This window comes from Salvelinus sp. IW2-2015, linkage group LG37 (assembly GCF_002910315.2).
Source record: "Salvelinus sp. IW2-2015 linkage group LG37, ASM291031v2, whole genome shotgun sequence".
Taxonomy (NCBI): domain Eukaryota; kingdom Metazoa; phylum Chordata; class Actinopteri; order Salmoniformes; family Salmonidae; genus Salvelinus; species Salvelinus sp. IW2-2015.
In genome coordinates, this window is record NC_036876.1 from 9,945,974 (window position 1) to 9,973,398 (window position 27,425).

Genomic DNA, 27,425 nt, shown 5'->3' on the forward strand with positions numbered 1-27,425 from the left:
TTTGTGCATTTCTTGTTGGCTAATCTTCAACAGTTGCCATTCATCCGGCAACGGATGACTCCCATTGAAAAAGCATTGGCTTCATCCGAAATTCTCYGACACAAAATCCCAGTGTGCAGTCTTTTCTTTTTTAGGATGCATGCCTTACTTGTGATGTTTACTTTGTGATTATTACTTTTTCGGACCCAATTCCACTTCCCCTGCTCGAATGGCAAAGGGTCCAGACATAGGTGCATGTCTATAGTCCACTCTGCACTGGGGGTAATCATTATGAAACATCATGTTTGTCTTCGTTTTGTTTTTCAAAAGTGTATGTGAGTCATGAGACTGGTAGTAGCACCCTTGGTGTTCCTTATAAGGCAGTACACATCTCAACTGTAACATAAACATGTCTTAGATAATGAAGATGTGTGAGTACATATATATATATATGATTCAAACCTCGATACAAATGGTGATTGATGCACTGGCCTATTGTGCTGTGCCATCTAAGGAATAACCTTACAAGGCAGTATTACTATGTAAGGAACGTCAGTCGTTCCTGGCAGGAAGCCCAAGTGAGAAACAGGAGGGAGGTATAGACGACAGTTGGTTCATCAAGACACGCAGGGTGAACTTCATTACAACAACATCCATTTCATTTGTTCAAATACTGGTTGAATGCAGTCAACTCAAGAACATGGATATGAACTGGAAGTCCTGGCTCACTCAAGGAATCCCAATAAACATCTGGGGAAAAGTGTTTTGAATGACCTATTTATAACCTAAATTGGAACGCAGTGGCTGTACAGTAACATGCTATACATGATGYSCGAGCTCTGGGTCTTCATTTCACAGCTCTGCATGGGTTTTTGACTGACAGCCGTTCTGAACTTGAGCACCACGCGCACAGTTGCCTCATCCCTCCCGCTAATTGGGTAACTTTTGCAAATGTTTTGTTGTCTGAGTGAGGGAATTGCTGTAAGTTACGAGGACTTGATGTATTTTGAAAGATGAGACGTTGAGGATAATAAATACAGCTTTGAATACTGCTATCATGGTTATGCATATGCTCTCCATAATTCTTCTGTAAGAAACATTACCGTTTGGCTCTATCCATATACGCCAATTAAACTGAAATTGCGGGTGTCAAGGTCATATAAAATAGCAACCTGTTACTTGAATTTCTTGAAACGCTTCACTGTGTGTTTGTTTTTCTGTTGTTGTGTTCATCCTGTTGAGGTGTGGGGTAGAGGCCTTCACGGGTCCCAAAAAATTTGACCCATCCTCTAATGGAGCTGGGACTTTTGAGAAAGAGAGAAAAAGAGAGAGAAAAAGAGAGAGAAAAAGAAAGAAAAGAGAGAGAAAGAAAGAGAGAGAAAGAAAGAGAGAGAGAAAAAAAGAGAGAGAGAGTAAAAGATATATAAGACCCGTTCTGAACGGACCAGAGGACAACTAAACCCATTCCGTATAGATCCGGTAGGTTCAATCTTTAGGCTACTTTATTAACCAGAGCTGATAAGGCCTGAGGGAGGGGAAGTAGCGAGAGGTGATGCTCTAACAGGAGTTGTGCGGTGTCTGTAGGCTACTGTGAGTGTAAGCAAGTGACATGGTGAGCAGGGAGGAGGGAGAGGCCAACAACAACAAGCTACATGTGCCACTCTCGTGAAAATCAAGAACAGAATCTCACACACACACGGACCCCGGATCGTGTGTTGGGTATTCAGGTGTATCGGCTAAATAATGTTAATGCTTCACTTGTGGGGGTAGGCCTTGGTGAATGCAACCATGTGTTAGTTTTCTTTCTTGGACTAATGTGTTTGTAAAGCCCAAAGAAGACACTTGAGGAAATTGAAATAAAATGGTACAGAATGTACCCTTAATTAGTAGTTTATAATACTTCTTATTTACATTGACCCATGTATATTAACGGCCTATATCATAACATTGTTCAATATTTATATAAATTAATTAGCAACAGTCTTGGAGCAATCTACAGTCTCTGGCCCCACCCTACATGACACAGAAATGAAGTGCTTATTTCACACAAATGACTTGGTTCCGTTGTCACCCACAAAACAAGGGTTCACTTATAACTGAGCCTATTCCTCATACAGCAGTATTGTCATAGATAGGAGAGAAGGATACAGGGTTCATACAGGGTTTAAATCAGGCGGTGTCAAAGGAAGGCCCGAAAAAATGGACAAAGACTCCAGCCACCCAAGCCATAGACTGTTCACTCTGCTTCTGTCTGGCAAACAGTACCGGAGCATCGGCTCTTGGCCAATAGGTTCCGAGACAGATTCTACCCCCAAGTCATCAGACTGCTAAATAGCCAGACTGTTACAGTAAATAGTCAATTAATGGTACGCCATCTATCTGCACTGACCCTACACACACACACTCACTAGACATTATAAATACACATACTGACATAACAAACACACATATTACACACTTTTACACTCATCATTTGCTGCTTCTACACTGTTGTTTATTTTACTCTTATTATCTATCCTGATGTCTAGTCACTTTACCCTGCCTTCATGTACATATGTACCTCAAATACCTTATTATTATCTATCCTGATGTCTAGTCACTTTACCCTGCCTTCATGTACATATGTACCTCAAATAGCTTATTATTATCTATCCTGATGTCTAGTCACTTTACCCTGCCTTCATGTACATATGTACCTCAAATACCTTATTATTATTATCTATCCCGATGCCTCGTCACTATACCCTGCCTTCATGTACAGTTGAAGTCGGAAGTTTACATACACCGTAGCCAAATAAATTTAAACTCAGTTTTCCACAATTCCTGACATTTAATCCTAGTAGAAATTTCCTGTCTTAGGTCAGTTAGGATCACCACTTTATTTTAAGAATGTGAAATGCCAGAATAATAGTAGAGAGAACGATTTATTTCAGCTTTTATTTCTTTCACCACATTCCCAGTGGGTCAGAAGTTTACATACACTCAATTAGTATTTGGTATTTGGTAGCCTTTAAATTGTTTAACTTGGCTCAAACTTTTTGGATAACCTTCCACAAGCTTCCCACAATAAGTTGGATGTATTTTGGCCCATTCCTCCTGACAGAGCTGGTGTAACTGAGTCAGGTTTCTAGGCCTTGCTCGCACACGCTTTTTCAGTTCTGCCCTCAAATTTTCTATAGGATTGAGGTCAGGGCTTTGTGATGGTCACTCCAATACCTTGACTTTGTTGTCCTTAAGCCATTTTGCCACAACTTTGGAAGTATGCTTGGGGTCATTGTCCATTTGGAAGACTCATTTGCGACCAAGCTTTAACTTCCTGACTGATGTCTTGAGATGTTCCTTCAATATATCCACATCATTTTCCTTCCTTATGATGCCATCTATTTTGTGAAGTGCACCAGTCCCTCCTGCAGCAAAGCACCCCCACAACATGATGCTGCCATCCCCGTGCTTTACGGTTGGGATGGTGTTCTTCGGCTTGCAAGCGTCCCCGTTTTTCCTCCAAACATAACGATGGTCATTATGGCCAAAGAGTTCTATTTTTGTTTCATCAGACCAGAGGACATTTCTCCAAACAGTCCAATCTTCGTCCCCATGTGCAGTTGCAAACCGTAGTCTGGCGGTTTTATGGCGGTTTTGGAGCGGTGGCTTCTTCCATGCTGAGTGGCCATTCAGGTTATGTCGATATATGACTCGTTTTACTGTGGATATAGATACTTTTGTACCTGTTTCCTCCAGCATATTCACAAGGTCCTTTGCTATTGATTTGCACTTTTTGCATCAAAATACGTTCATCTCTAGGAGACAGAACGCGTTTCCTTCCTGAGCGGTATGACGGCTGCGTGGTCCCATGGTGTTTATACTTGCGTACAATTGTTTGTACAGATGGACGTGGTACCTTCTGTCATTTGGATATTACTCCCAAGGATGAACCAGACTTCTGGAGGTCTACAATTTTGTTTCTGAGGCTGATTTCTTTTGATTTTCCCATGATGTCAAGCAAAGAGGCATTCAGTTTGAAGGTAGGCCTTGAAATATATCCACAGGTATACCTCCAATTGAATCAAATGATGTAAATTAGCCTTATCAGAAGCTTCTAAAACCATGACATCATGTTCTGGAATTTTCCAAGCTGTTTAAAGGCACAGTCAACTTAGTGTATGCAAACTTCTGACCCACTGGAATTGTGATAAAGTGAATTATAAGTGAAATAATCTGTCTGTAAACAATTCTTGGAAGAATTACTTGTGTCATGCACAAAGTAGATGTCCTAACCGACTTGCCAGAACTATAGTTTGTTAACAAGAAATTTGTGGAGTGGTTGAAAAACTAGTTTTAATGACTCCAACCTAAGTGTATGTAATCTTCCGACTTCAACTGTATCTACCTCAAATATCTTGTACCTCATGCACATTGATCTGGTACTGTATAGCTCCATTCTTGTGTATTTTATTTTATTCCCTGTATTTCTATTTTATTTTTAAACTCTGCATTGTTGGGAACGGCTCGTAGGCAAGCATTTCACGATAAMGTCCACACCAGTTGTATTCGGCACATGTGACAAATAAAATTGGATTTGATTTGTATGAAGGGAGAAAGAGATTAAAATATGTTTGAGTCTAGGATTGTGTTGTGTGTGTGTGCATGTGACAGAGAGAGGGATAGAGAGAGCCAGAGAGGGATAGAGAGAGCCAGAGAGAGAGAGAGAGAGAGAGAGAGAGAGAGAGACTTTTCTCTGGAGTAGAGTTAAGTAGGATGTTGTCTAGGAGACTGGCAGAAAGGGAGAATCCACTGTGCTGCCCAGAATGATAACAGTCAGTGAGTCTCTCTCACACACACACACACTGTATCAACACTATCCTTCTCCCCCACCCACCCACACCCACACACTATTCCAAGCATGCTCTTAATTTGTGCTAAAAACAGCTGACACATTTTCACATTTTCATACAGCAGCCTCAGCCGTGCAGCTGACAGCTAAGGATGCGCGTGCCGCTTCACTCCAATGATCAGTTACCAAGGCCACAGGTGACTCCACATAATGTAGTCCCGAGTCCCGTGAGTGAGAATTCAGAGGAAAATACGCAGTTGGAAATACATTCAACTGGTAACCGTAATTCTCCCTTTAAATGATCCTCATATAATTCAATAAAATCACTCTGCGTACGCATTGAAGCCAGGATATGTTTTTACTTGGTTTTAGGCACTGACCCAAATATTGCAGTGGTGGCTATATTTAATTTGCTGTGTGACTTCAACAACGGTAGTTTCCTCGCCAAACTGTGACTTCAACTAATTCATTATTCATTTCTGACAAAGGGGAGTTAAAAAATCTGAACTAGATAATTTCTAATGTGCATGCACGCCCCACACACACCACTGTTTCTGTATGCTTATTTGACGTGTAATCATGGCTAATGTAAATGGCCATATGGATGCAATCATTTGCAATGCTAATTCTACAACATCAAAACACTGGCTCAATAATCCAGTACTATATTCCTGTACCCCAACTAGGTTTGGGCGGAATACCGTACACTGAGGAATTTTGAAATGACGGTATTGAAAATCATATCTACATTAATACATTCATTACAGATAATCCTGAATGAATCGTGAATAATGATGAGGGAGAAAGTTACAGGGTCAAAGATCATACACCGCAGACATGCTAACCTCTCACGATTACCAATAACACTCAACACTTTCTCAGTCATCATTATTCACCATTCATTCAGGATTATCCACAATCATGGTAGCATCCACATGAATTTAGAAGTGTTTAGAAACATGTTCTATTCTTATTGACAATAAAAGTGACGGCAAAAAGACAATAAATCATTTACTATTCATTTCAATTGGTCACAAAATAATCTGAAACAGAACCAAAATGAACTGAAACCAAAATGAGTCACAAGCTTGATGTAATCACTGCGTGTTAGGAATATGGGACCAAACACTAAACTTCTGACTACTTTATTTATAATAATCTTTATGGGTGTCAATCATTTTGAGAAAGATTTTGTTTCGCATGTTAGGTAAAATATAAATTGTTAAACAAAATCTATTTCTCTGAGAAACTAATTGTATTAGTATAAAATAATATAATTTCCCCAGATTTCTTGRGCATACAGTATAGCTCAGTATTTACATTTTTTATTTTATACAGTTATTATTGCTTAAGGGTGTCAATCATACAGTTATTATTGCTTAAGGGTGTCAATCATTTCAGACYCMACTGTACTTACACAGTATGACATCACAATTCCCCTGACAACAGTATGTGGATCGGAAAATAATTTCCGCCTACTGTATTATAGGTTGACATTTGATAATTGTAACCCGACTTGCCCGTCTTAATCACCTCTGTAGGGATAAATAAAGTTGTATTGAATTACCGTTCTCAGCGAGTGGAGCCAGGACCTCAAAGATCATCTCCTTCTTCTCGTGCTCCGCTTGCCTCTGGAACAGACGCACCAGCTCCTCGGCGATGTTCGTGGAGGCAAACTGTTCCTTACTGGACTCTGCAGAGAGGGAAGAAAAAGTTCAATCAAGATGACATGACTGGTCCAGTCTGTTTGGGATTCAACGGAATCTTCCCCGTGTTTATTCATCATCATAACGATCGCAGAGTTAGCACCAGGCTAGCTAGCGAAGACAGATACTGTTCTGCGAAGACAGAATCAGTTCTGTCCCTGGTTTATATATGACAAAAAATGTGAAGCAAGTCACCGTTCAACTTCCTACTAGGGTTGACAGTTTTGAATCATACGGCAAGATAAAAAATATATGGTACTCTTGTTATCTATGCCGATATGGTATGGTATCTTGGATTACAAATCGATGGTAGGTTTATGCTCAAAATCCCAGACAGTATTGTAGAAAAGCTGAACCGCAACCAGAATAGCAGATCAACAGTGTTCTGATGTGTGTACCCATAGAATTAGAATTCTACATCTATGGTAGGCATACTCACCGAGCTCGGCAAGGTTTCCGAAGGCAATGAGGCACATCTCTGTGAGGGCTGTGTTGTCAGAGTGGAGGCCCAGCAACTTCACCAGGGTGGGGATCACTCCCATGTTGATCAGCTGGGCCTGCAAGGAGTCTGGAGAGGACACAGGGGGAATAACAAAGGGAAGATATGAGCACTGCCATCTAGAGATTGGGAGTTGAAATTACAATAAGGCCAGTGGTGGGGGGGGGGGGGGGTCTTTTTTTTTTGTCTGTCTGTGTGTGTGTGTTTAAAGGTGTAACAAGCCAAAAGGGAGGTATACAGGCAAAGGCAATTTATAAAAAGGGAAAGGAGTTGCTGCAAACAAACAAAGAAATCTGCACAGTTGTTTTCTATTTGCATAATGTAGACTATCTATATATTGTCATTAAGGTCCATGTCATGTACAGTATGTCAGAGAGCAGATGTATTTCCCTGGGTATAGTGAGCTCTGGAAAACCAGCTAGAGGAGCTAGCGCCTATAGAGGAGAGATAGGAGAAAGAGTGGGTTAAGTTGATTTTAAAAGATGACCGACACTGACAAACAAACAGATGACAAAGGACGGATGGATGAAGAGAGAGGAAGGATGGTAAAGGGGTGGGGGGAGGGGGGGGGAGAGAAGTAAAAAGGGACTAAAATGAATGAATAAGCACATTTTAAAGACAAAAATATATAGATAAAAGGGTATAAGGAGAAAGGGAGGGAAAGCGAGTGAGTGAGGAAGGAAGTAACCAATTGATAAAAMGTTATCATCTTGAATTGAAGATGATTAATGATGATTAATGGTGAATTAACGAGGGTCCTCGCTGAAATACAAGCGAGGTTTGTTATTCTTTCAAAACATTAACCATAATCCACATTACGCCTCGACACAACCACAGGCCTACTGGAGGCGAGCGAACTCCAGAAACATAAACCAACTTTGGTCACAAAGTTATCATGACCCAAATCTACAAAAAATAAAATAACATTTACAAAATCTCGATTTCTATTTGTTAGGGAATGTCAAACAAGGCCTTGTAGAAATAATTGTCAATTTGCACAGCCGCTGTAAAAACCATTGGATGTGCGGACCTTCTATAAATACTAGTGAAGGTTATATTAGCTGTGGTGACAGTTTACAAACAGCCAGCTGAAGGGAGCGGGCCGCTGGCGGCCGCAGAAACTCATTTGCATGGTGTAATTGCAAAATGCTCCGGCCCGCGATGCGCAGAGTGGATCAACTCCATTACTCTGACGCGTTAGATGCCGTAGCCCAGGGTAGAGGACAAGACTGTGGTCGCTCTCCTCTCTTTACAGTTCCAAGAACGTGTAGCGCATGTAGTAATTGTATGCACTATTATCAACTAGCCGATCAGAACTATTTTTGTTTTACCGATTTGTTTGTCAGAATCAATTCGCGGGCCAGAAACAGGTCAGTTATTTGAAAATATATAGGACGGTTATCATACTTTCTATCTAGTTTAAGATGTTCACGTGTGTTTGATTAGAACTCACATAAGTCAAACAGAACATTCAAGATGTTCAAGTGTGTTTGATTATAACTCACATATGTCAAACAGAACATTCACGATGTTCAAGTTTGGACTGGGGTGTTTTTTGACCCAAAACAATAATTCCCCCCTCCAATGGGCTGGATTGAATGAACTCATGGGCAAGGCCATAGTTTGCCGACYCCTGGTCTAGAGGCTATATGAAGTCAAGTGTTTCCGTCCTGTTTTCTCAAGCATCCTTTCCATGGAGCGGCGAAAAATGGCCTTACTCAAAGCTAAACAGATTAGTCCATAAATAACCATAATTGAGAGAAAACATATGTGTGAGATATTTTAAATGGGATTTGACTTGAGGCTTTGCTGAGCCCCGTGAAGTGGTTTCATTTAGTACCCTGATAGTGGTGCTTGGCGGCTGGGGATAAACGTTGGTGCCACCGGAAGTAGCACCGCTATAAAGCAGAAGACAGTGTAATCATCATATAAATATAATTCTACTCATCACGGAACATTGACTTGAATGGGGATGTCCGTTCTAATAAATATATTTCTACTGAGTAATCGCAGCACTGTTTAATGTCTGATGATTGGATCGCAGATCATTGGGTTATGGAGAGAAAATCCACTTAGCTCCATGTTTAATTGTGGGAAAGAGAAATTTGACATTGAGAGCCTGAGGGGTACATTTTGAGCTGTCGCATGTGCCTCCCCTGAACGCCATGTTTTCGTAAGCATTTATTTTTCCTCAGTCTATTTTGGTGAGTGACCTTGGACTGGTCGGGGATCGTACGGGAGAGGCGATAGATCGAAAAGTAATTACTGTTCCGCATCTTGCCGACGGAGGAGAAAAAAACTTGGGCCATTAATTAATTATTTACAAGATTCAGAGAGCAGCAGTACGTCGTGGAACCTCAGGGGTGTAAACACTCGTGAGCATCCCTCTCTCTAAACCACTAACCAACCTTGGAAAGATTCATTAATGCAAACCTTAGCAAAACATTTTGCAACAGAGAGTGGTTTGCAATGAAAACAAGTTTCTAATTAGACAAATTCAGAGAGATCTCTCTCTGTTTCTGCCCATTTGCTTCCTAGTGAATACACTCCTGGTGAACCAACAGTCCAACCAAGACAACAACTCAACTTTCTATAGTCCAATTAGAAGAGGCTGAGGGTTCCATGGCAGTTACATTTTCTACTAACTTTAAAGGTGTTAGGGTTGTACATGTACAGTAACTTGCAAAAGAAAATGTTACATCATTATAACAAGACTAGTTACTTAGCTACCACAGTTAAAGGGTGCTAAACAATGTGTTCATGTGAATAGTGAATCTATACATCCATCTATGCATAGTCACTTTAATAACTCTACCTACATGTACATACTACCTCAACTAACCGGTGCCCCCTCACATTGTATCGGTACCCCCCTGTATATAGTCTCGCTATTGTTATTTTACTGCTGCTCTTTAATTACTTGTTACTTTTATCTCTTATTCTTATCCGTATCTTTTTGAAACTGCATCATTGGTTAGGGGCTCGTAAGTAACATTTTAACTGTAAGGTCTACACCTGTTGTATTCGGCGCATGTGACTAATACAATTTGATTTGTTCCCAAATGGCACCCTATTCTCTGGTGAAAAGAAGTGCACTAAACAGGGTGCCATTTGGGAAGAAGCCTAATTAAACTAGAAAAAGGGTTTTTGAAGGTTGACAGCAGAAGTGAACATTATTGATTACTCGGGACCTCGCACCTGGATAGACTATAAAGGCTCTGCAAGGAAGGTTGTGGGAGAATAGACAATCTAATTACAAACCGGAGAGTGACGTGTAAGGGGGACAGAGAAATGGCTACAGCATAAGCTAAGGAGGGACACCCCCAACTACAAGACAAGCCGTCAGTACTTTAAGAGGAAAATTACTAAGAGCTCAAGCAGGACACAACAGAAAGCAATGGACAGACCACTCTCCAAGGCACACATATGCTCTTGCACCGCTACCTCCTGTCACCATAGTGAGTAACGGCTGAGTAGCATAAACTTGAACACTGGCTAACATATAGGCTAGAGAGAGTGACAATGACTTAAAGGTCCAATGCAGCTGTTTGTATCTCAATATCAAATCATTTCTGGGTGACTGACCGTTAAATACCTCACTGTGATTGTTTTCAATGAAATGGTCAAAAACAAAAATTGCTTCTTAACAATGAGAAATTTCTCAAGCAAGAATTTTGCTAGGACTGGGAGTGGTCTGGGTGGGGAGGGGAAAMCGGAAAACTAGCTGTTATTAGCAGAGAGGTTTGGAACTCTTTCTTGTTGGTCTATATCAATAAGACTCCACAACAAGGTGCAGMATGGTTCAATTTGCATGCTGGGGGGCAAGAGGATCCTCAGCTCCTCTAAAACCATTGACAACTGTGTGCCGTTTTAAAGCAATGTTAAATAAATGTTAACTATTTGGTTCTAATATCATCACCTATTGAAGAACATAGTCAGAACTACACATGTCCGATTATTCCATGTAAAACAGTTCACGGTCTTGTTCAGGGGCAGAACGACCGATTTTTACCTTGTCAGCTCAGGGATTCGATCTAGCAACCTTTCGGTTACTGGCCCAACACCACTAGGCTACCTGYCGCCCCAAGGGTAGCTACACAATAACTCTAAATAATTGGCCAYCATTAATTGGATATTTCAGTGATATAAAATAAAACTAGACGTGACAAGTATGAGTGGTTTAGGTAAATTTCCCATGCTTTGTGGGCTGTCTGTCAGTCAAAGAGCAGAGGGGCGCATTTGCCGATTTACTGTCATCTAATGATGTTTATTTTGCAAGCTACCTAGCGAAGTTAGTTAACACGATCCCCTTTTCAACATTGTTTTTAAGAGTGTTTAATCACGATTGCTGCTGACAGACATGATAGAATACATTGATTGATGGACCACGTCAAACTGGCTAGCTAGCTAATAACAGATCATGTCAATATGGCTAGTTAACGAGCTAACTTTCAGGGGATAAACTAGATTGCTATATCCAAATAGTTTGCTTTGCCATCTATAGTGGTGATGACAGTAGTCCGACTAATAACTTCCAGTACGAGGACTGGCCGATGTCAAGCTCTTTCCAAAAGCCTAATCTCTGATGAGGCAATTTAAATGACACATTGTTTGCTTAGCTAGCTAGCTACATGCCAAATGGATAGGTTACGCTCACAAAATCGGAAAATACATGATCAACTGATGTTTACTGATCATAAAAAGCATGCAGTTACTTGCTGTACATCTCTGATGATAGAGCAAAAAATGTGCACAATTGTTTAGCATGAAATAATCGGAAATTTGTAGTTCTGACTATGCTGTTCAAGAGGTGATGAGATTACAAACAAATAGTTAACATTTAAAACGGCACATAGTGGTCAATGGTTTTAGTGGAGCTGGGAGTCTCCTTGCCCCTCAGGAGCCAAATCGAACGCTCTGCACCATATTGTAATGTTTTATTGATAATGACCTATTAACTAATTTACCGCCTGGTAATGTCACCAGGCAGGCAAAACTCCAACCCACCAAAACAGCTGTTACACTAAAAGGGCATTAGCATAATTTTCCCTATTCGCCAGTACTATTCCAACCTCAAAGTGTGGAAATGTATTTAAAAACACAGCAAAATATAATTTGACTGGGCCTTTAAAAGACAGTTCACTTCAAAATCAAAATTCGGCAGACATTTTCAGACCTCAATAGCAGTTGATATGAATCCATGCCCCCATGCCATCTAATGAGAAGATCCAGTTAAATGAAAATATAGGCACAGTCTAATAGTTTGAAATTAGACTGTGCCCATGTTACCAACTGATTTAGATTTGAGGCATATAGCTGAATCAACCCAACAGATGACGTGGAACGTGGACTCATCTCGTCAATAGACTACATAAATGTCGGATTTTTTAAAATAAAATCACACAAACGTTCATATTAAAGTGAACTATCACTTTAAGACTGGATAAAAGGTGTCAACATAACGTCTAGAACAGTCACCGACACTGCCAAAGTAGATTCATTCTTAAAAAYGTTTACTCTGTTTAGTTTGGTTAATGTAGTTTACCCGGGGGGAGTTGGTCATTACCATTATCATTGCTATAGTTCATCAGCATGCCACAAAAGACAGTCAAGAGCTTCGCATTGTCCGGGTCAGTATTTTGGGACAGTGACTTTATGTGTCCAGCTACTATCTGAGCCCCTCCCGCCAGGTCAACTGCACTCCTGCCCTCATCTGCAAAACAAAGAGGTCAGGGGGAAATCAAAAAAGAAGAAAAATCACAATCACAACAACCAACCTGGGGGAAAAAATCTATTAAAAAAAGGGAGAGAAAGTTAAGCAAGCAGTAAAAATAAATAAAAAAATACACAAAATCACATAAGTAAATAACACATGCTATAGAAATACAGCCGTAAATAATAATTATAATAATGAATCATAACGTGAAAAAGGWGAGGCAAAACAAAAAATTACTTGAGGCAGCTAACTAGAAATTAAATCGCACCATAACCCAAGCTAATACCTGTTGCACATAGCTCGGAGACATGAAATTACATATTGTGCGTTTTGCAGTTTGTTTTGGTTAACCCCACCCCAAACCTCAAAATGTATTGGTGCGCTTGTGGCTATCAGTCTGAAGTGTAGACAAATTGAGTGACAGTGCTGATGAAGCCAATTAGTTAAAAATAAATCCAAATGACCTTGAATGCTAATTGATTTACATCACAGGTAGATGCTTCCAGATTCATGGTCAAATTCTAATACAGTGTGGTTATGAGTGGAAGAGACAACCGTACTACAGAAGTAATGGAGACAGGTTATGCATATGAGCATGACTGTGAACAGCAAACGTATGGTGGTTGAGTGACTGAATCCCAGCTGGATTGAATAGAGAATAAGTCTGTTCGCTTTGTGCAATAAAAAAATCCTGCATCTTGGGAACTGAAGACCAGACAGCCTAGGGACCATGGGAATTGAAGTTGTCACACTCAGTGACTCCAGTCTGTTTTTATGAAATCGTTTTTAGCAGACGCCTCATTGAGTGGCCTTAATTAGCACCATATTACTACAGACCACAGTACATTTTTAGGACACTGCTCTGCTCAACATAGCAATCTACTACAGCCATGCAAATATATGCTAAACCAAATWAAAAATGCAACAATTTCAAAGATTTTAGTGAGTTACAGTTCATATAAGGAAATCAGTCAATTGAAATAAATTCATTAGGCCCTAATCTATGGATTTTACATAACTGAGTCAATTGAAATAAATTCATTAGGCCCTAATCTATGGATTTTACATGACTGGGCAGGGGTGCAGCCATGGGTAGGCCTGGGAGGGCATATACCTACCCACTTGGCAGCCAGGCCTATCCACTTGGCAGCCTGGCCTACCCAATCAGAATGAGTTTTCCCCACAAAAGGGTTTTATTACAGACAGAAATACTCCTCAGCACTGCCCCCCCCTCCATCCCCCCTCAGACGATCCCGCAGGTGAAGAAGCTGGATGTGGAGGTCTTGGGCTGGTGTGGTTTCACGTGGCCTGCGGTTGTGAGGCCGGTTGGACGTACTGTCAAATCCTCTAAAACGAAACATGGGACCAACACTTTACATGTTGGGTTTGGATTTTTGTTCAGTATATGATTATTTTTACATGATTTTGGATACAATTAGCCTGTGTCATATTTATAGAACATCAAATGAACCTCACTAAAGGGTTAAAAATGTTGTCAACAATGTTAGTTGGGTCAACAACAAAAAAAGGGGGGATTAGTTGGTGCTCCTGAGGATAGGGGTTAAACTTTAAGGACATCACCTTTGCCTGCAGACACCACACGTACTGTAGACCAGGACTGCTTGATGTGCCAAGAGATAATGTAGCAAGATAGACCATAGACATAGGGAGGCCATGTGCTCTCATGGTAGCACCATCATGTGACAGTACACTAATGTTAGACATAAAAGGTTAAAAAAAGTATATCTGAATTGTGTTAGCCGACACGGGAACATATCGACACATAATAAAGTGTGTGCTTGATGATGGCAGACGAAATGGGGATGTCTGGGACGTAGCTAGCAGAGGAAGTGTTACAGTATGGGCCTTGTCAGTATATTATTGTCTGCATTAGTTGTTTTAACACAGGAACATATTGACACATTATACAGTGTGTGCTTAATGATGGCGGACAAAATAAGAATGTCTGGAGCGCGCAGCTGCATAGCTTGCAGAGGAAGTGGTAGATGAAGATTTAGGAAAAGAAAAGAGGTGAGAGAGCGAAAGAGAGATGGGCAGGGAGGGGGAGAGAGAGAGTTGTAGGAGAAACAAAGCAGAGAAAGCAAGGGAGGGACTAAACAAATTGCATGGAATCTGGTTGCCATTGATGGACAAAATGCTGGTACTGTTTTTCTGCTGCTAGGTCTGGAAGTTGTTTGAATGCACAACGATTGGCAGTTGAAGCGGTCAGTTTGTCTTGTGGTAATTACATTTTGAAAAAGGGCCAATACCGAACAACTACAGACTCCTTCTAAACTGATTTCTTCAGTGGTGCCCCCGTTAAGAGTTGAAAACAGCTGCAGCTCCGACTGAAACACACGTTTCTGCCACTATGCTCTTACACTCTTTATGATCCTATCAAACCTTAGACGTCTCACCTTTCAGTGATGGGAGAAACAATGCAACAGAAACAATAGCTGCCATTAAGGCCTCAACGCAACACATTTTCCCCTTAAATGTATTCACGACAAGGCTTGATTAATTAACCTAAATCTTTATTCTAGTTACTTTTTTGATGCGACGGCCGCATTTGGTCTCCAACGAGGTCTGGAGGGTCCAACTGAAATTTGGTTATATTTCCTCGCCGTCARGATTTAAAAAAAARTTGTCCTCTATCCATAGTTGTTTGAATTTGATGCTCCCTGACTGTCTAGCTTTCATTTTGGTGATTATTTAACGAGCTGGACACAGTCAAAAAAACGATATGAATGTAGGTCCATTCTAATTTCTACACTTCCCGTAACCCAAAAATGTTTTACTCAAACCAGAAAGAACACCCTTACGGGCCGGATCTGTATGTTTGACACCCGTTCTAGAGGCATTGGGGGAAGTGATTGTAAGCAGTTTTATCTTTGTGTGACGGACACCCTCACCTTCAAAGTCTGTCTGGGGAAAGAAGTGCTGCTCTCAGCAGGAACTCAGGGCTGACTAGTTCCCCAGACTGACAGGGGATGGGCAGTCACTCTGGCGCCTATTAAAATGGACAGAACAGAATACCTGAATAGTGTTATATTGGAGCTGCTTAGCGAAGCTTTTGCTACTCAGATGAAAAATTATGGATTTCACATTGACTTTCGGGTAGAACCATGGAATACTATAGTCATCTCACAGTAGAGCCAGTATTTTCAGATACTTTTGGCCCTTTATGGCCAGAGTATTCCAAATTATCACCAGAGTATTTCCCACTTGTGAAACAGGCTAGTCAATATCCCATTATGATGACCTAAGACTAAACCGATTTTCAACATATCAATGCCATACAAAAGAGCAGATATTGCTAATAGCCGGTTCGGATTCTGCTGACACCAGTATTCCCCAAGATGTAAGGCACCTCCTCAGGGAGAGCAGAGGGGGGGACAGTTGTCAAGTAAAGGCACTTCAATACTTCCTCTACAATTACACCTAGGCAAGATAACCCCCCTCCTAATAAAGTGACCTCCCCATGTAAAAAAATGTATATAATTTTTTTTTTTTTGTGTGTGAAAATGTTGATGGTGGAACCCATTGACACCGATCCCGGGTCCTTTTCCACCCGGTGAGAAAAGTGTAAGGGAAACCTATGACAGGGTGTACTTACGGCTGTCGTAGCAGATGTTGCCTAGGGCACGGCCTGTCTGCAGCAGCACCTCGTGGTCCTTGGAGTGGAGCAGCTGCACAAGGGGGGGGATGAGGCCCGCCTCCACACAGGGGCTACGCATGAACTCTGGAGGGGAGACGAAGCACAGGCAGGAATAGCAGTTAAGCTTGAGAGTGAAGTTTCCCCTAGGTACAGATCTAGGATCTGCTTCCCTTCCCCACAATCCTAACCACAATCCTAATCTTAAAGGGATACTTCAGGATTTTGGCAATGAGGCCCTTTATCTACTTTCCCAGAGTCAGATGAACTTGTGGATAGCACTTTTATGGCTCTGTGTGCAGTTTGAAGGAAGCTGCTAACTAGCGCTAGTGCAATTGCTAATGTGACGACCCTCCCACTCTGTCTGCCGAATTCTTTCTCATTGCTCGTTTTCCTTATTAGGATGTCGGTGGGCGGAGCCGGGAGGATCGTCAGCGAAATGGGACACACCTGGGTTCGGGTATGTCCTGACGATAAATACACCTTCCCATTCATTAATGAGGCTCGCGCCATGCAGACACACTGTTGGATTTTGGCTGTGGCATTTTGTGTCTGTTTTGGCCCCTCATTATCACATCAATGTATGCAACCACTCACTTGCACCATTGTTACTTGTTTATAGGTTACTTTAGTTAATAAATATATTTTGTTATTCCTTGAGCTCCACGTTGTCTCCTTTTTTAGGAGCCTGTTCGTGACAAGTGGGGGCTCATCTGGGATTATAAGGTTGGTTCCTAGACATTTTGGTGGATATTATTTTGTTGCATTATGATGGGTTAATGCTATTTGAGATGCACTTTGGTTGGTATTCACTGCAAAGTCTTATAGGTGCGGTATAGTGCCTTGTGACAGTTTTTTGTTGTTTTTGCGCTGCTTAGTAGGCCCAGTGTTGGTTGCCTTTGTTTTTTTGGTAAATTTACCACTGCGGTGGATAGATGGTTGTGTACTGCGTTGGATAGAGTAACATTGGTTAGTTTCCAGGTCCCTGCCCAGATTGGAAACTCTTGCTCTACTTGCTGTTGGGACATCGGTCTGAGGAGAGTACAATCTGCTGTGTACCTCAGTGGGAGATTTGGGCAGGGTAGTGACACTTACTACCCGGAGCTATAGCCTGTCTTTTCCCCTGTTAGGCTTAGCGACGTGTTCCACTTTGGAATACGTTGGGCATGGTTATTTTGTTTATTTTTGTGTGGTGTCTGTGGACTGAGCAGTGGTCTCGTGGGCACATCCGTGGCTTGGGGGGAAACAGCCAGTGAGCTGGGGTGTTTTTCCAAGCCAGTGGGATTTTCCATGACAACGGGCTACAGTGCATAATTACCCACTGCGAATCTGCACGGAGACTAGGGTGGAGTTATTGTAGGATTTGGGGGAAGTTCCTTATATCTGATCTCTCTCCTGTGGTGCCCAATGTGATTGGTGCTTCTCTTGTTGTGGTGTGTTCAGCAGAGGGGAAGAGTGAGATTATTTTTAGTAGTGACTGATGTGTAATGTACACTAGTTCATACGTGTTCAGAGGAACTGTTAGAATGATGTACTAAAGAACAGCTGTTGAAGATCGCTGATCACGACCAGGTTGAAATTAGTCTTCAATTCTGTTAGGTTGATATTGAATGCCAATCTGATGGAGTGTGGTATACTAGAAGTTAATGGCCGCTCCGATCTTRCTAGGGCTAATGGCCGCTCTGTTAGCCCTAGTAGTCCGTCTTTTGAACAACAGAAAGAACTGCTTTTGTTACAACTAGGGCATGAGCAAGCTAAACTAGAGCATGAGTGGATTTGGGAGTGGGTGTTAACACGATCATGCTCGAGTTTAACTTGTTTTAAATATGAAAAGCAATTGGAATTTAAACAGAATTTGGAGAGTGCAAAAATCAAGCTGCAACAAGGGTGGCTAGAGTTGGTTAGGGAAGGAAAGCTCTCTGGAGTTTGCTCTGGGAAAGTGACCCAGATGTACCTACTGTAGGGGTCGCTCCTCTCTCGGTCAAGTCCCAGACACATCTGTTGCCAAAATGTAATGAGAAGGACCCTGAGATGTTCTTTTCGTTGCTGACGCTAGGAGTTGGCCTGATTCTGATAGCACTTTAATGTTAGTGTTGACTGGTAAAGCGCAGGAAGCATATTTAGCTCTTAGTGTAGCCGACAGTGTCAGCTCTACTAAGGTTAAAATGGCTGTTACAGATTTACGAATTGGTTCCTGATGCTTACCGCCAACGATTTAGAACTTTAAAAAAGGCTGATACAGACTCATGTTGAGTTTGCGTGAGTTATCTTCAGTTTAATTGCTGGTGTACCRCTTCTGCGGTTATGACTTTCCATGAGCTGTGTGATCTGATTATGCTAGAGCAATTTAAGGATACAATCCCTGATCGTATAGCCACGTACATGAACGAAAAGTGAAGACTGTCTCTGAAGCTGCGGTTTTGGCGGATGAGTATGTTTTGACTCAGAAAAGTGTCTTTGCAGGGCCCCATATTCGGAGTGAGTGGGGACGCCTGGCGAGATTTGGTGTTCGCCCACTAGTTTATGAGCAGAGTTTCATCGAATGTTGAGCCTGGCTCCCGTGGTAAAGCTGACTTTAGTCAAGAGTAACTACTGTCATGGTTCAGGTCATTGGAAAAACGAATGTCCTGTTCTCGGGGCTAAGGGTAAATTCAGTACTCGCGCKAACGTTAAACCTAAGCCTACGGCGTTAGCAGTGCCTGTCCCACATTTGTTCAGTCGTGTCACACTGTTTCATGCCCAGGGGCATGTGAAAGTCCCAACTGACCCAGATTGTTTACCTTTCGTCACTTGGCTGGTGAGCGTGTATGGCCTGTCGTGTCCATCTCTAGTGGGTTCCTCTAAACCGTCACTTGTAGGGATTCCCGATGAGAGTTTCCCCAGAGGTGTTCTGAGCGTTGCATTCCGTGAGCTGTGGTGACCTGGTCACTGCACCGGCTAATGACGATGTTAAAGAAATCTGTCAATACTTACCCTGTTATTCTGGTTTCTATGCCCTGCTCTGATCTAATCAAGGAGCCACGGGCTGACCCCACATTAGAAGAGTCATGTGATGGGCCACTGTTTATTTTGCTGTCCTGTTCTGTCACTCCAGTCTGTTCCCTTCTGTTCTTGTTATCGTTCCTCTTAAAGGTTGTTTTGCGCAAAGGTTGCTGAGGTCTGGGGAGGACGAGGTGGGCTGGGGCAGTATTGTGTTTGGTTGGTGTGGTGTTCCAGGGTCATTGGTGGTCCCCGGGTTTTATGGGAAGGTGTGTGTGTGACGACCCTCTCACTCTGTCTGCCGGATTTTCTTTGCTCTCGTTTTCCTCATTAGGATGTCGGTGGGCGGAGCCGTCGTCAGCGAAATGTGACACAACTGGGCCCGGGTGTGTCCTGGGGATAAATGCACCTTTTCCCCCATTCATTGAGGAGTCTCCACACAGACACTGTTGGATTTTGATTGTGGCATTTTGTAGCTGTTTGCTTTGGCCCCTCAACACCCCTCATTATCACATCAATGTATGCAACCACTCACTTACAATACACCATTGTTACTTGTTTATAGTTTACTTTAGTTAATAAATATATTTGTTATTCCTTGATCTTCACGTTGTCTCTTTTTTTTTTTTGACGGGCTACGAGCTGGTTCGGGACACTAACTAGCGTTACCCAGAGACTTCCAGTCATTGCACTCTCTTCTGCATGCTAGCCGATACAATAGACTTCCAGTCATTACCCTAACGCTAATTAGAATTGGCTTGTGCAACTGCCTCCAACTTCCTTACATTCTGGACAAAGATATAAATGGTTTCCATTTTGGCCAAAATCCACAAAATGACCCATGATCAGTGTCTAGGTGAAACTTCCCCCTCCTACCACTCCGAATGGACCATAAAGAAAGGTGATGCCGTGCGGTCTCGATTAAAGACGCAGTCCAGGATCCTAAGTATTTAAATATTGTACATACAAACTGCCAAAAGAAAAAGATWAAAAAAACTCCAGGGACTCGTTTTGCCTTGAGCACTACTTTCAAAACTACTGACTGAAATGATACAACCTTTAAACTTCTGATTACAGCTTCAAACCAAGCATTTCCATGCCCTTGTTTCGGTGGGAAGGGGCTTCAGAAACGTAACCACTCTCAAATTCATAGAGCTATGGATGCAATGACTGACCATCCATTATATCATAACACTACCAACACTGCTTACACAGTATGGTAACCTAACACCATCACACTATCCAGGGATTTTCTTGGTATGCCTTTGACACATTTTCAGGATTGAAAATCCCTTTCAATGTGAACTTAAACTAGATACAAAGTATGTAGAAAAGAGGTCCATCTTTTTTTTACTTAAAATCACAAATAAAAAGCTAGAACTGAAAGTATAGATTGTTTGATCCAAACACAGCATTAGCCATGGCAAAATGCATAGAATTGCAGGAAATTTGCTATAAAACAGCAACATTCTCAGCTCCATGGAGAAAATTGGCATGAAGGTAGCCAATGCTAACTAGTGTTAGCACAATATACCCATAGACTTTGTCACTGCGCTAACGCTAGTTAGCAACTTCCTTCAAACTGCATGCAGAGACCTAAAAATGTTATCCAAAAGTTGACCCCACTGCAGAAGTAGATAAAGGACCTCATTGCAAAAATGTCTTTACGCCGCCAAGATGTGGGCCTCTAATATTCTCTCTACAATCCAGCCACGCCCACCACCTAAACCCCCTTTTGATCTGGAAAAAAAACCTTGATCAAAAGCAACAGAGACAAAGGATGTGACGGGCTCGTAATGCTGAAAGGACAGCGACCGTAATACTAGTGCACGTCATATAGGACTGGGCACTTTTTGTAAAACACACAGGCTGATAAAGACCGTCACACACAGCATGAGGATGAAGAATGAGCAACCCATTCACTCTGACATAAGCCCTAATCATAAGAATACTTTTTTTTTTTTTAAACAGGCTATGCATTTCTCAATCGAAATGTACAACTAATACTTCCCCTTGCAAACATCTTGATCATTTTTAGCACACAAASTAACTAGTGATCTAAAGTTTAAATGCAACAATGTTGCACATGCATAACGGATCATTTTCAGAGATATCGCTAACAGCAATAAAACACCCAGTTCCACTCACCTGATTTGATTTTATTAGGATATCTTTGAGTCCTTAAACATTAAAATACAATCACATTTTCACATAAGACATATTGACCAGATAAATTAATCTATATTTTTAGACTTTAACAGTCCAGCACAACTTTCCTATGCATTGTTTGAATTTATATATTGAAAGGTTTCTGTTTTACTCAGATAAATTACATTTCTTTAAATCAAATTGTTATTTAGCCTATTTCTCTTTTCTGTCTGGATAACACAGATAGTGGACAATCTATTCCTATTATTTACTGAATGTTTCTTACCAACTGAATACTGTTGCGTAGAGAGTTTGGCCGTTTCAAACGGTGTATATTATGAAATAAAATGAGCATTTTTTTATTTTTATTATCTTGTTGATTGATAACAAACCAAGAGCACTGAGCATGACTACAACAAAAATAAATCATATCTCCACCTCCACAATCCTTGCTACTTTGTTCTGTGCAATCTGCAGCCTCCTAATTTCACTTGCTGATGCATTTCCCCGGAACAGTAGTTCACCTGACTTTCAAGTAATGCTTAATCTTTCCTGGTAAATATTTAGCTATCTTTCTGATCATGCATGCAGTTACATTTCTTTTTWTTCTTTTTTTATATATACATAATTAGTTATTAGAGACGACCATGATAAGCAGGTGTCTAGCTGCACTCCTAGTAGTTTGGTTTCTGTCACTTCCTCAATTTGTTCTCCTCCCATACTTAAATTGTATCTCATGCTATGTTGACCTTTTCCTGGTGGAACAGACCAACTTAACTTTGGTTTTCTTGGTGTTTAAAACAAATTTGTTCCGGAAAACCCACTCCCTGATATTTTCCAAATCTACTTGAGGTTGCTGAACCTGTTGAATCAATTGATCAGTTGAAACGTAACTTCTCTTTGAAAGTTAACCACTCCTATTTGCCATTGTTTCAATCTAAACCTACAGGAAAGTGTGTGCCCTCAGGCCTGGAAGGAAGCTAAATTAATTATGCTACCGAAGAACAGCAAAGCACACTTTAATGTTTCAAACAGCTGACCAATCAGCTGGCTACCATGCTTTAGTAAACCTTTGAACAAAACTGTGTTTGACCAGATACAATGCTATTTCACATTAAACAGAATAACTACTGAATTTCAGCATGCTTATAGGGAAGGRGACTCAACATGTATGGCACTTTCAGCCAATCATTGCTTTTGTGTAAGAAATTGCTAAGAAGATTGTGGGAGCTGTTTTGTTCGACTTCAATACAGCTTTTGATATTATCAAAAACAATCTTTTTTCTACTGTTGAAAAAAGACGAGTGTGTTATGGCTTACATCCTCTGCCATACCGTGGATCAAGAGTTACCTGTCTAAGAGAACACAGAGGGTGTTCTTTAATAGAAGTCTCTCCAACATAATCCAAGATGGCTGCCAATCAGTCTTTCCGTTTGTATGTCTGATCCTTGAGATCTGAGTTAAGAGTTGTTTTAATGACCCGATCATGTCTACAGAACTAAACACTTGATGTGAAGGTGGATGCTGTATATAACTTATTWTTAGATCTGTCTCTATTTTACAAAATGTGTTCGTACAAATATGTCTGATTGAGAAATACTTTTTTTCTTCCTCGAGCTGCTCGTAACTGTAGCCTACACCATTTTGGAGTTAGAGCGAACAGAGACAGGAGAGCCTGTCTGAGCGCAAGGCCTGCTACTCGACCGCAGGTGCRCACTGAAGGCTAGGAGCGGAGAAGCGGTTGACAGATTGGAAAACCTGATGCACCGTGTGACAATCTACGTCGTTGTACACAACGTCTACTAGTCGTCACCTGTGCTGAAAGACCTCTAGAAACCAGCATTATGTATCTATTACTGTGCTTGCCCTTTACTCAATGCCTTCCTGGATTAAATAGGCTGAGTGATCAATGGGTGTGTGAGTTATCGTCGCCTTATGCCCTACAATTTGCAAACACTCCAACGAGACCATGTTAATACCACCAGGAACTTGGTCTCYCTCTGTAACTGSATTTGTMCCACTCTCAAACGCAAGTGGGGCTACACATGATAACACACTTCCAAAAATCGCAAACTCTTGAATTACTTTTTTTCTGTGTCGAAAGACTCAGCTCGTTTCATTGACAATGGTGCTGGCTCTGCCAAGTCCTCACGCAWTGGGCAACAGATGTATTGTTAGGTTTTTATTGTTGATCTCTGGTAATGTGCGACCAAACCCTGGGCCGGTTAGATACCATGCAATCGACCGACTCCCTATGATTTTAAAAACAGCAGGTTTTGGCCTCTTCCATGTTAAATGTCAGTCTATTTCCAAAAATAGACATGATTAGAATATGGGCCAATACRACATAATGTTTTTTTWTCAGAAACTTGGCTCAAKAAATCTTGTTTAAAATTTCTATTGATGGTACAGGGTTTTTAAACCTGACCAAATGAGTAGAGGGGTTGAAATTCAAATCAAATGTTATTTGTCACATGCGCGGATTACAACAGGTGTACACGTTACAGTGAAATGCTTACTTACAAGCCCTTAACATGTATTTTTCTAAACTGCAATGTTGGTAAAGTAAAAAATAGATGTAACAAATAATTAAAGAGCAGCAGTAAATAACAATTGCGAGGCTGTATACAGGGGTACCGGTACAGAGTCAATGTGCAGGGGCACCGGTTAGTCGAGGTAATATGTACATTTAGGTAGAGTTAAAGTGACTATGCATAGATAATAAACAGAATAGCAGCAGCTAAAAAAGGGGGGGGGCAATACAAATAGTCTGGGTAGCCATTTGATTAGCTGTTCAGGAGCCTTATGGCTTGGGGGTAGAAACCTTTTGGACCTAGACTTGGAAGACATTTAGAATCAGTGTCAGGGACAATCCCTGGTTTTCAGATAACTTGGCAGGATTAATTAGAAAAAAACGTATCTTGGGCTCAAGCTAGACATACAAATGCTCCTGTTTACTGGGCCTCCTTCAGAGCGCTAAGAAACAAAAATACAGGATTGATCAGGAAGTCCAAATCAGATTTCTACAGTACCAGTCAAAAGTTTGGATACACCTACTCATTCCAGGGTTTTTCTTATTTTTACTATTTGACATTGTAGAATAATAGTGAAGACAAACTATGAMATAACACATATGTAGTAACCAAATAGGTGTTAAATCAAAATATATATGACATTCTTCAAAGTAGCCACCCTTTGCCTTGATGACCGGTGGAAACCTGTCCTTTGGTCTGATGAGTCCAAATTTGAGGTTTTTGGTTCCAACCAGCATGTCTTTGTGAAACACAGAGTAGGTGAACGGATGATCTCCGCATGTGTGGTTCCCACAGTGAAGCATGGAAGAGGAGTTGTGACAGTGGGGGTGCTGGTGGCACTGTCAGTGATTTTATTTAGAAATCAAGGCATACTTAACCAGCATGGCTACCACAGCATTCTGCAGCGATATGCCATCCCATCTGGTTTGCGCTTAGTGGGACTATCATTTGTTTTTCAACAGGACAATGACCCAAAACACACCTCCAGGCTGTGTAAGGGCTATTTGACCAAGGAGAGTGATGGAGTGCTGCATCAGATGACCTGGCCTCCACAATCACCCAACCGCAACCCAATTGAGATGGTTTGGACCACAGAGTGAAGGAAAAGCAGCCAACAAGTGCTCAGCATATGTGGGAAATCTGGAAAAGCATTCCTCATGCTGGAAAAGCATTCCTCATGAAGCTGGTTACGAGAATGCCAGCGTGTGCAAAGCTGTCATCAAGGCAAAACTTTGAAAAATGTTAAATATGTTTTACACTTTTTTGGGGGTACTACATGATTCCATGTGTTATTTCATAGTTTTGACATCTTCACTAATATTCTACAATGTAGAAAATAGTCCAAATAAAGAAAAACCCTTGAATGAGTAGTAGGTGTGTCCAAACTTTTGACTGGTACTGTATCTAAATGCAGTCACAGAGAACCTAAACAACCCTAAGAGGTTCTGGAAGCTAATCAAATCAGTGTCAGGTTCTAATGTATCCTCTGGCCTTCCTGACCATTTAATGATGGATTCTAATGAAGTGAAGGATAAAGCCCATATTGTAGGGGTTTTTAACAAGCACTTCATATCTGCTGGTTCAGTTTTTTTTATAATGGTGGGGCCCATGTCTCTAACATAAGCTCTGTTACAGTAAACTATGATACAGGCTCTCATGTGAACCATTTTAACGTTGAGACTATTTCTTATACTGAGGTCTATAAAGCACTAAAGGCAATAGACACTAAAAAGTCTGCAGGTCCAGACAACCTGGATCCCTCTCTCTTAAAGATAGCAGATGATATTATTACTGAACATGTGGCTCACATTTTCAACTTTAGTCCCTTGACCAATTCCATAGGGGCTCCCAAGTGGTGCAGTGGTCAAAGACAATGCATCTCAGTGCTAGAGGCGTCACTACAAACAACCGATTCCAGACTGTATCACAACCGGCCGTGATTGGAAGTCCCATAGGGCGGCGCACAATTGGCCCAGCGTATTCCGAGTTTGGCCGGTGTAGGCCATCATTGTAAATAAGAATTTGTTCTTAAAACTTCTTATGGCTGCAGGGGCAGTATCGAGTAGCTTGGATGAAAAGGTGCCTAGAGGTGCCCAGAGTAAACTGCCTGCTCCTCAGCCCCAGTTGCTAATATATGCATATTATTATTAGTATTGGATTGGAAACACTCTGAAGTTTCTAAAACTGTTTGAATGATGTCTGTGAGTATAACAGAACTCATATGACAGGCAAAAMCCTGAGAAAAAAATCCAACCAGGAAATGGGAAATCTGAGGTTTGTAGGTTTTCAACTCATCACCTATCGAATACACAGTGGGATATGGGTCAGTTTGCACTTCCTACGGCTTCCACTAGATGTCAACAGTCTTTAGAACCTTGTCTGATGCTTCTACTGTAAAGTGGGGCCGAAGGAGAGGGGATTGAGTCAGGTCTATCATGAGCTGAACATGCGCTGACCATGCGAGAGCGAGTTCTGTTCTATCGCATTTCTGAAGACAAAGGAATTCTCCGGTTGAAACATTATTGAAGATTTATGTTAAAAACATCCTAAAGATTGATTCATTACATTGTTTGACATGTTTCTACTGACTGTTACGGAACTATTTGACATTTCGTCTGCTTTTAGTGAACGTGCATCTCTCCCCAAACTCCCTATCCTGGCCAAAGTCTGAATCCTTAGAACTCACAGTTAAAAGAAACTTCTTAATTGAAAAGAACATGCAGGGTTCAGTCTGGCTTTAGATCGGGGCACAGCACCACAACTGCAGCTATGGCAAATTACATCATRCACTTGATAAAAAGCCACATTGTGCTGCTCTGTTTGTTGATTTATCAAAGGCATTTGATTCAGTTGACAATGAATTGTTGCTAGCTAGACTCAGTAACATTGGTCTCAGTGAAGGGGCAGTAAATTGGTTTAGGAACTATCGTTCTGACGGAACACATTGTGTACATGCTGACAATCACAAGTCTAGCTTTCTTAAGATTAATWGAGGTGTGCCCCAGGGTTAAATTTTAGCTCCTGTGTTGTCCTCAATTTTATTAATGATTTGGGAAATGGGAAGCAACCAGCAAAGTTGCAGATGATACAGTCATATATTCATGTGCTCCTTCTGTGGTTCATGCTGTTGAAGAGCTCCAGACTGCTTTTCAGTCACYGCAGGTCTCCCTTTATGGTCTCAAACTCATCATGAATGTAAAAAAAACAACATGACCTTTACCAGAGCTCAGGTTACCAGAGAAGGTTAGCATTGTCACATATGGTGGCTTATCCATTGAGAAAGTGTAATCCTACATATACCTAGATATATGGTTGGATGACAAGTTGTCCTTTAAAGTTAATTTGGATAATTTTGTGAGGAAGCTTAAATTGAAATTG

At 41.2% G+C, this 27,425-nt stretch overlaps 1 protein-coding gene and 1 long non-coding RNA gene across 3 annotated transcripts in view; one reads left to right on the forward strand and one right to left on the reverse strand.

Moving 5' to 3' along the window:
- LOC111960444 (rap1 GTPase-GDP dissociation stimulator 1-like) overlaps positions 1 to 27,425 on the reverse strand; it is a 51,545-nt gene that overhangs the window by 13,345 nt on the left and 10,775 nt on the right. Inside the window, exons 4-7 of one of the 2 annotated variants that reach the window (XM_023982442.2) lie at positions 16,348 to 16,473; positions 12,582 to 12,728; positions 6,956 to 7,084; positions 6,378 to 6,503 (exon numbers count right to left, since the gene is read on the reverse strand). In XM_023982442.2, coding sequence (XP_023838210.1) covers positions 6,378 to 6,503; positions 6,956 to 7,084; positions 12,582 to 12,728; positions 16,348 to 16,473 — 528 coding nt within the window. The remainder of the gene's footprint in view (positions 1 to 6,377; positions 6,504 to 6,955; positions 7,085 to 12,581; positions 12,729 to 16,347; positions 16,474 to 27,425) is intronic. The other variant, XM_070437950.1, reaches the window with a different exon arrangement.
- Positions 16,437 to 19,945, forward strand: LOC111960466 (uncharacterized). Its single transcript, XR_002876848.2, has 4 exons — positions 16,437 to 16,507; positions 16,789 to 16,846; positions 17,071 to 17,112; positions 19,700 to 19,945. It is a non-coding gene; the product is annotated as an uncharacterized lncRNA (long non-coding RNA).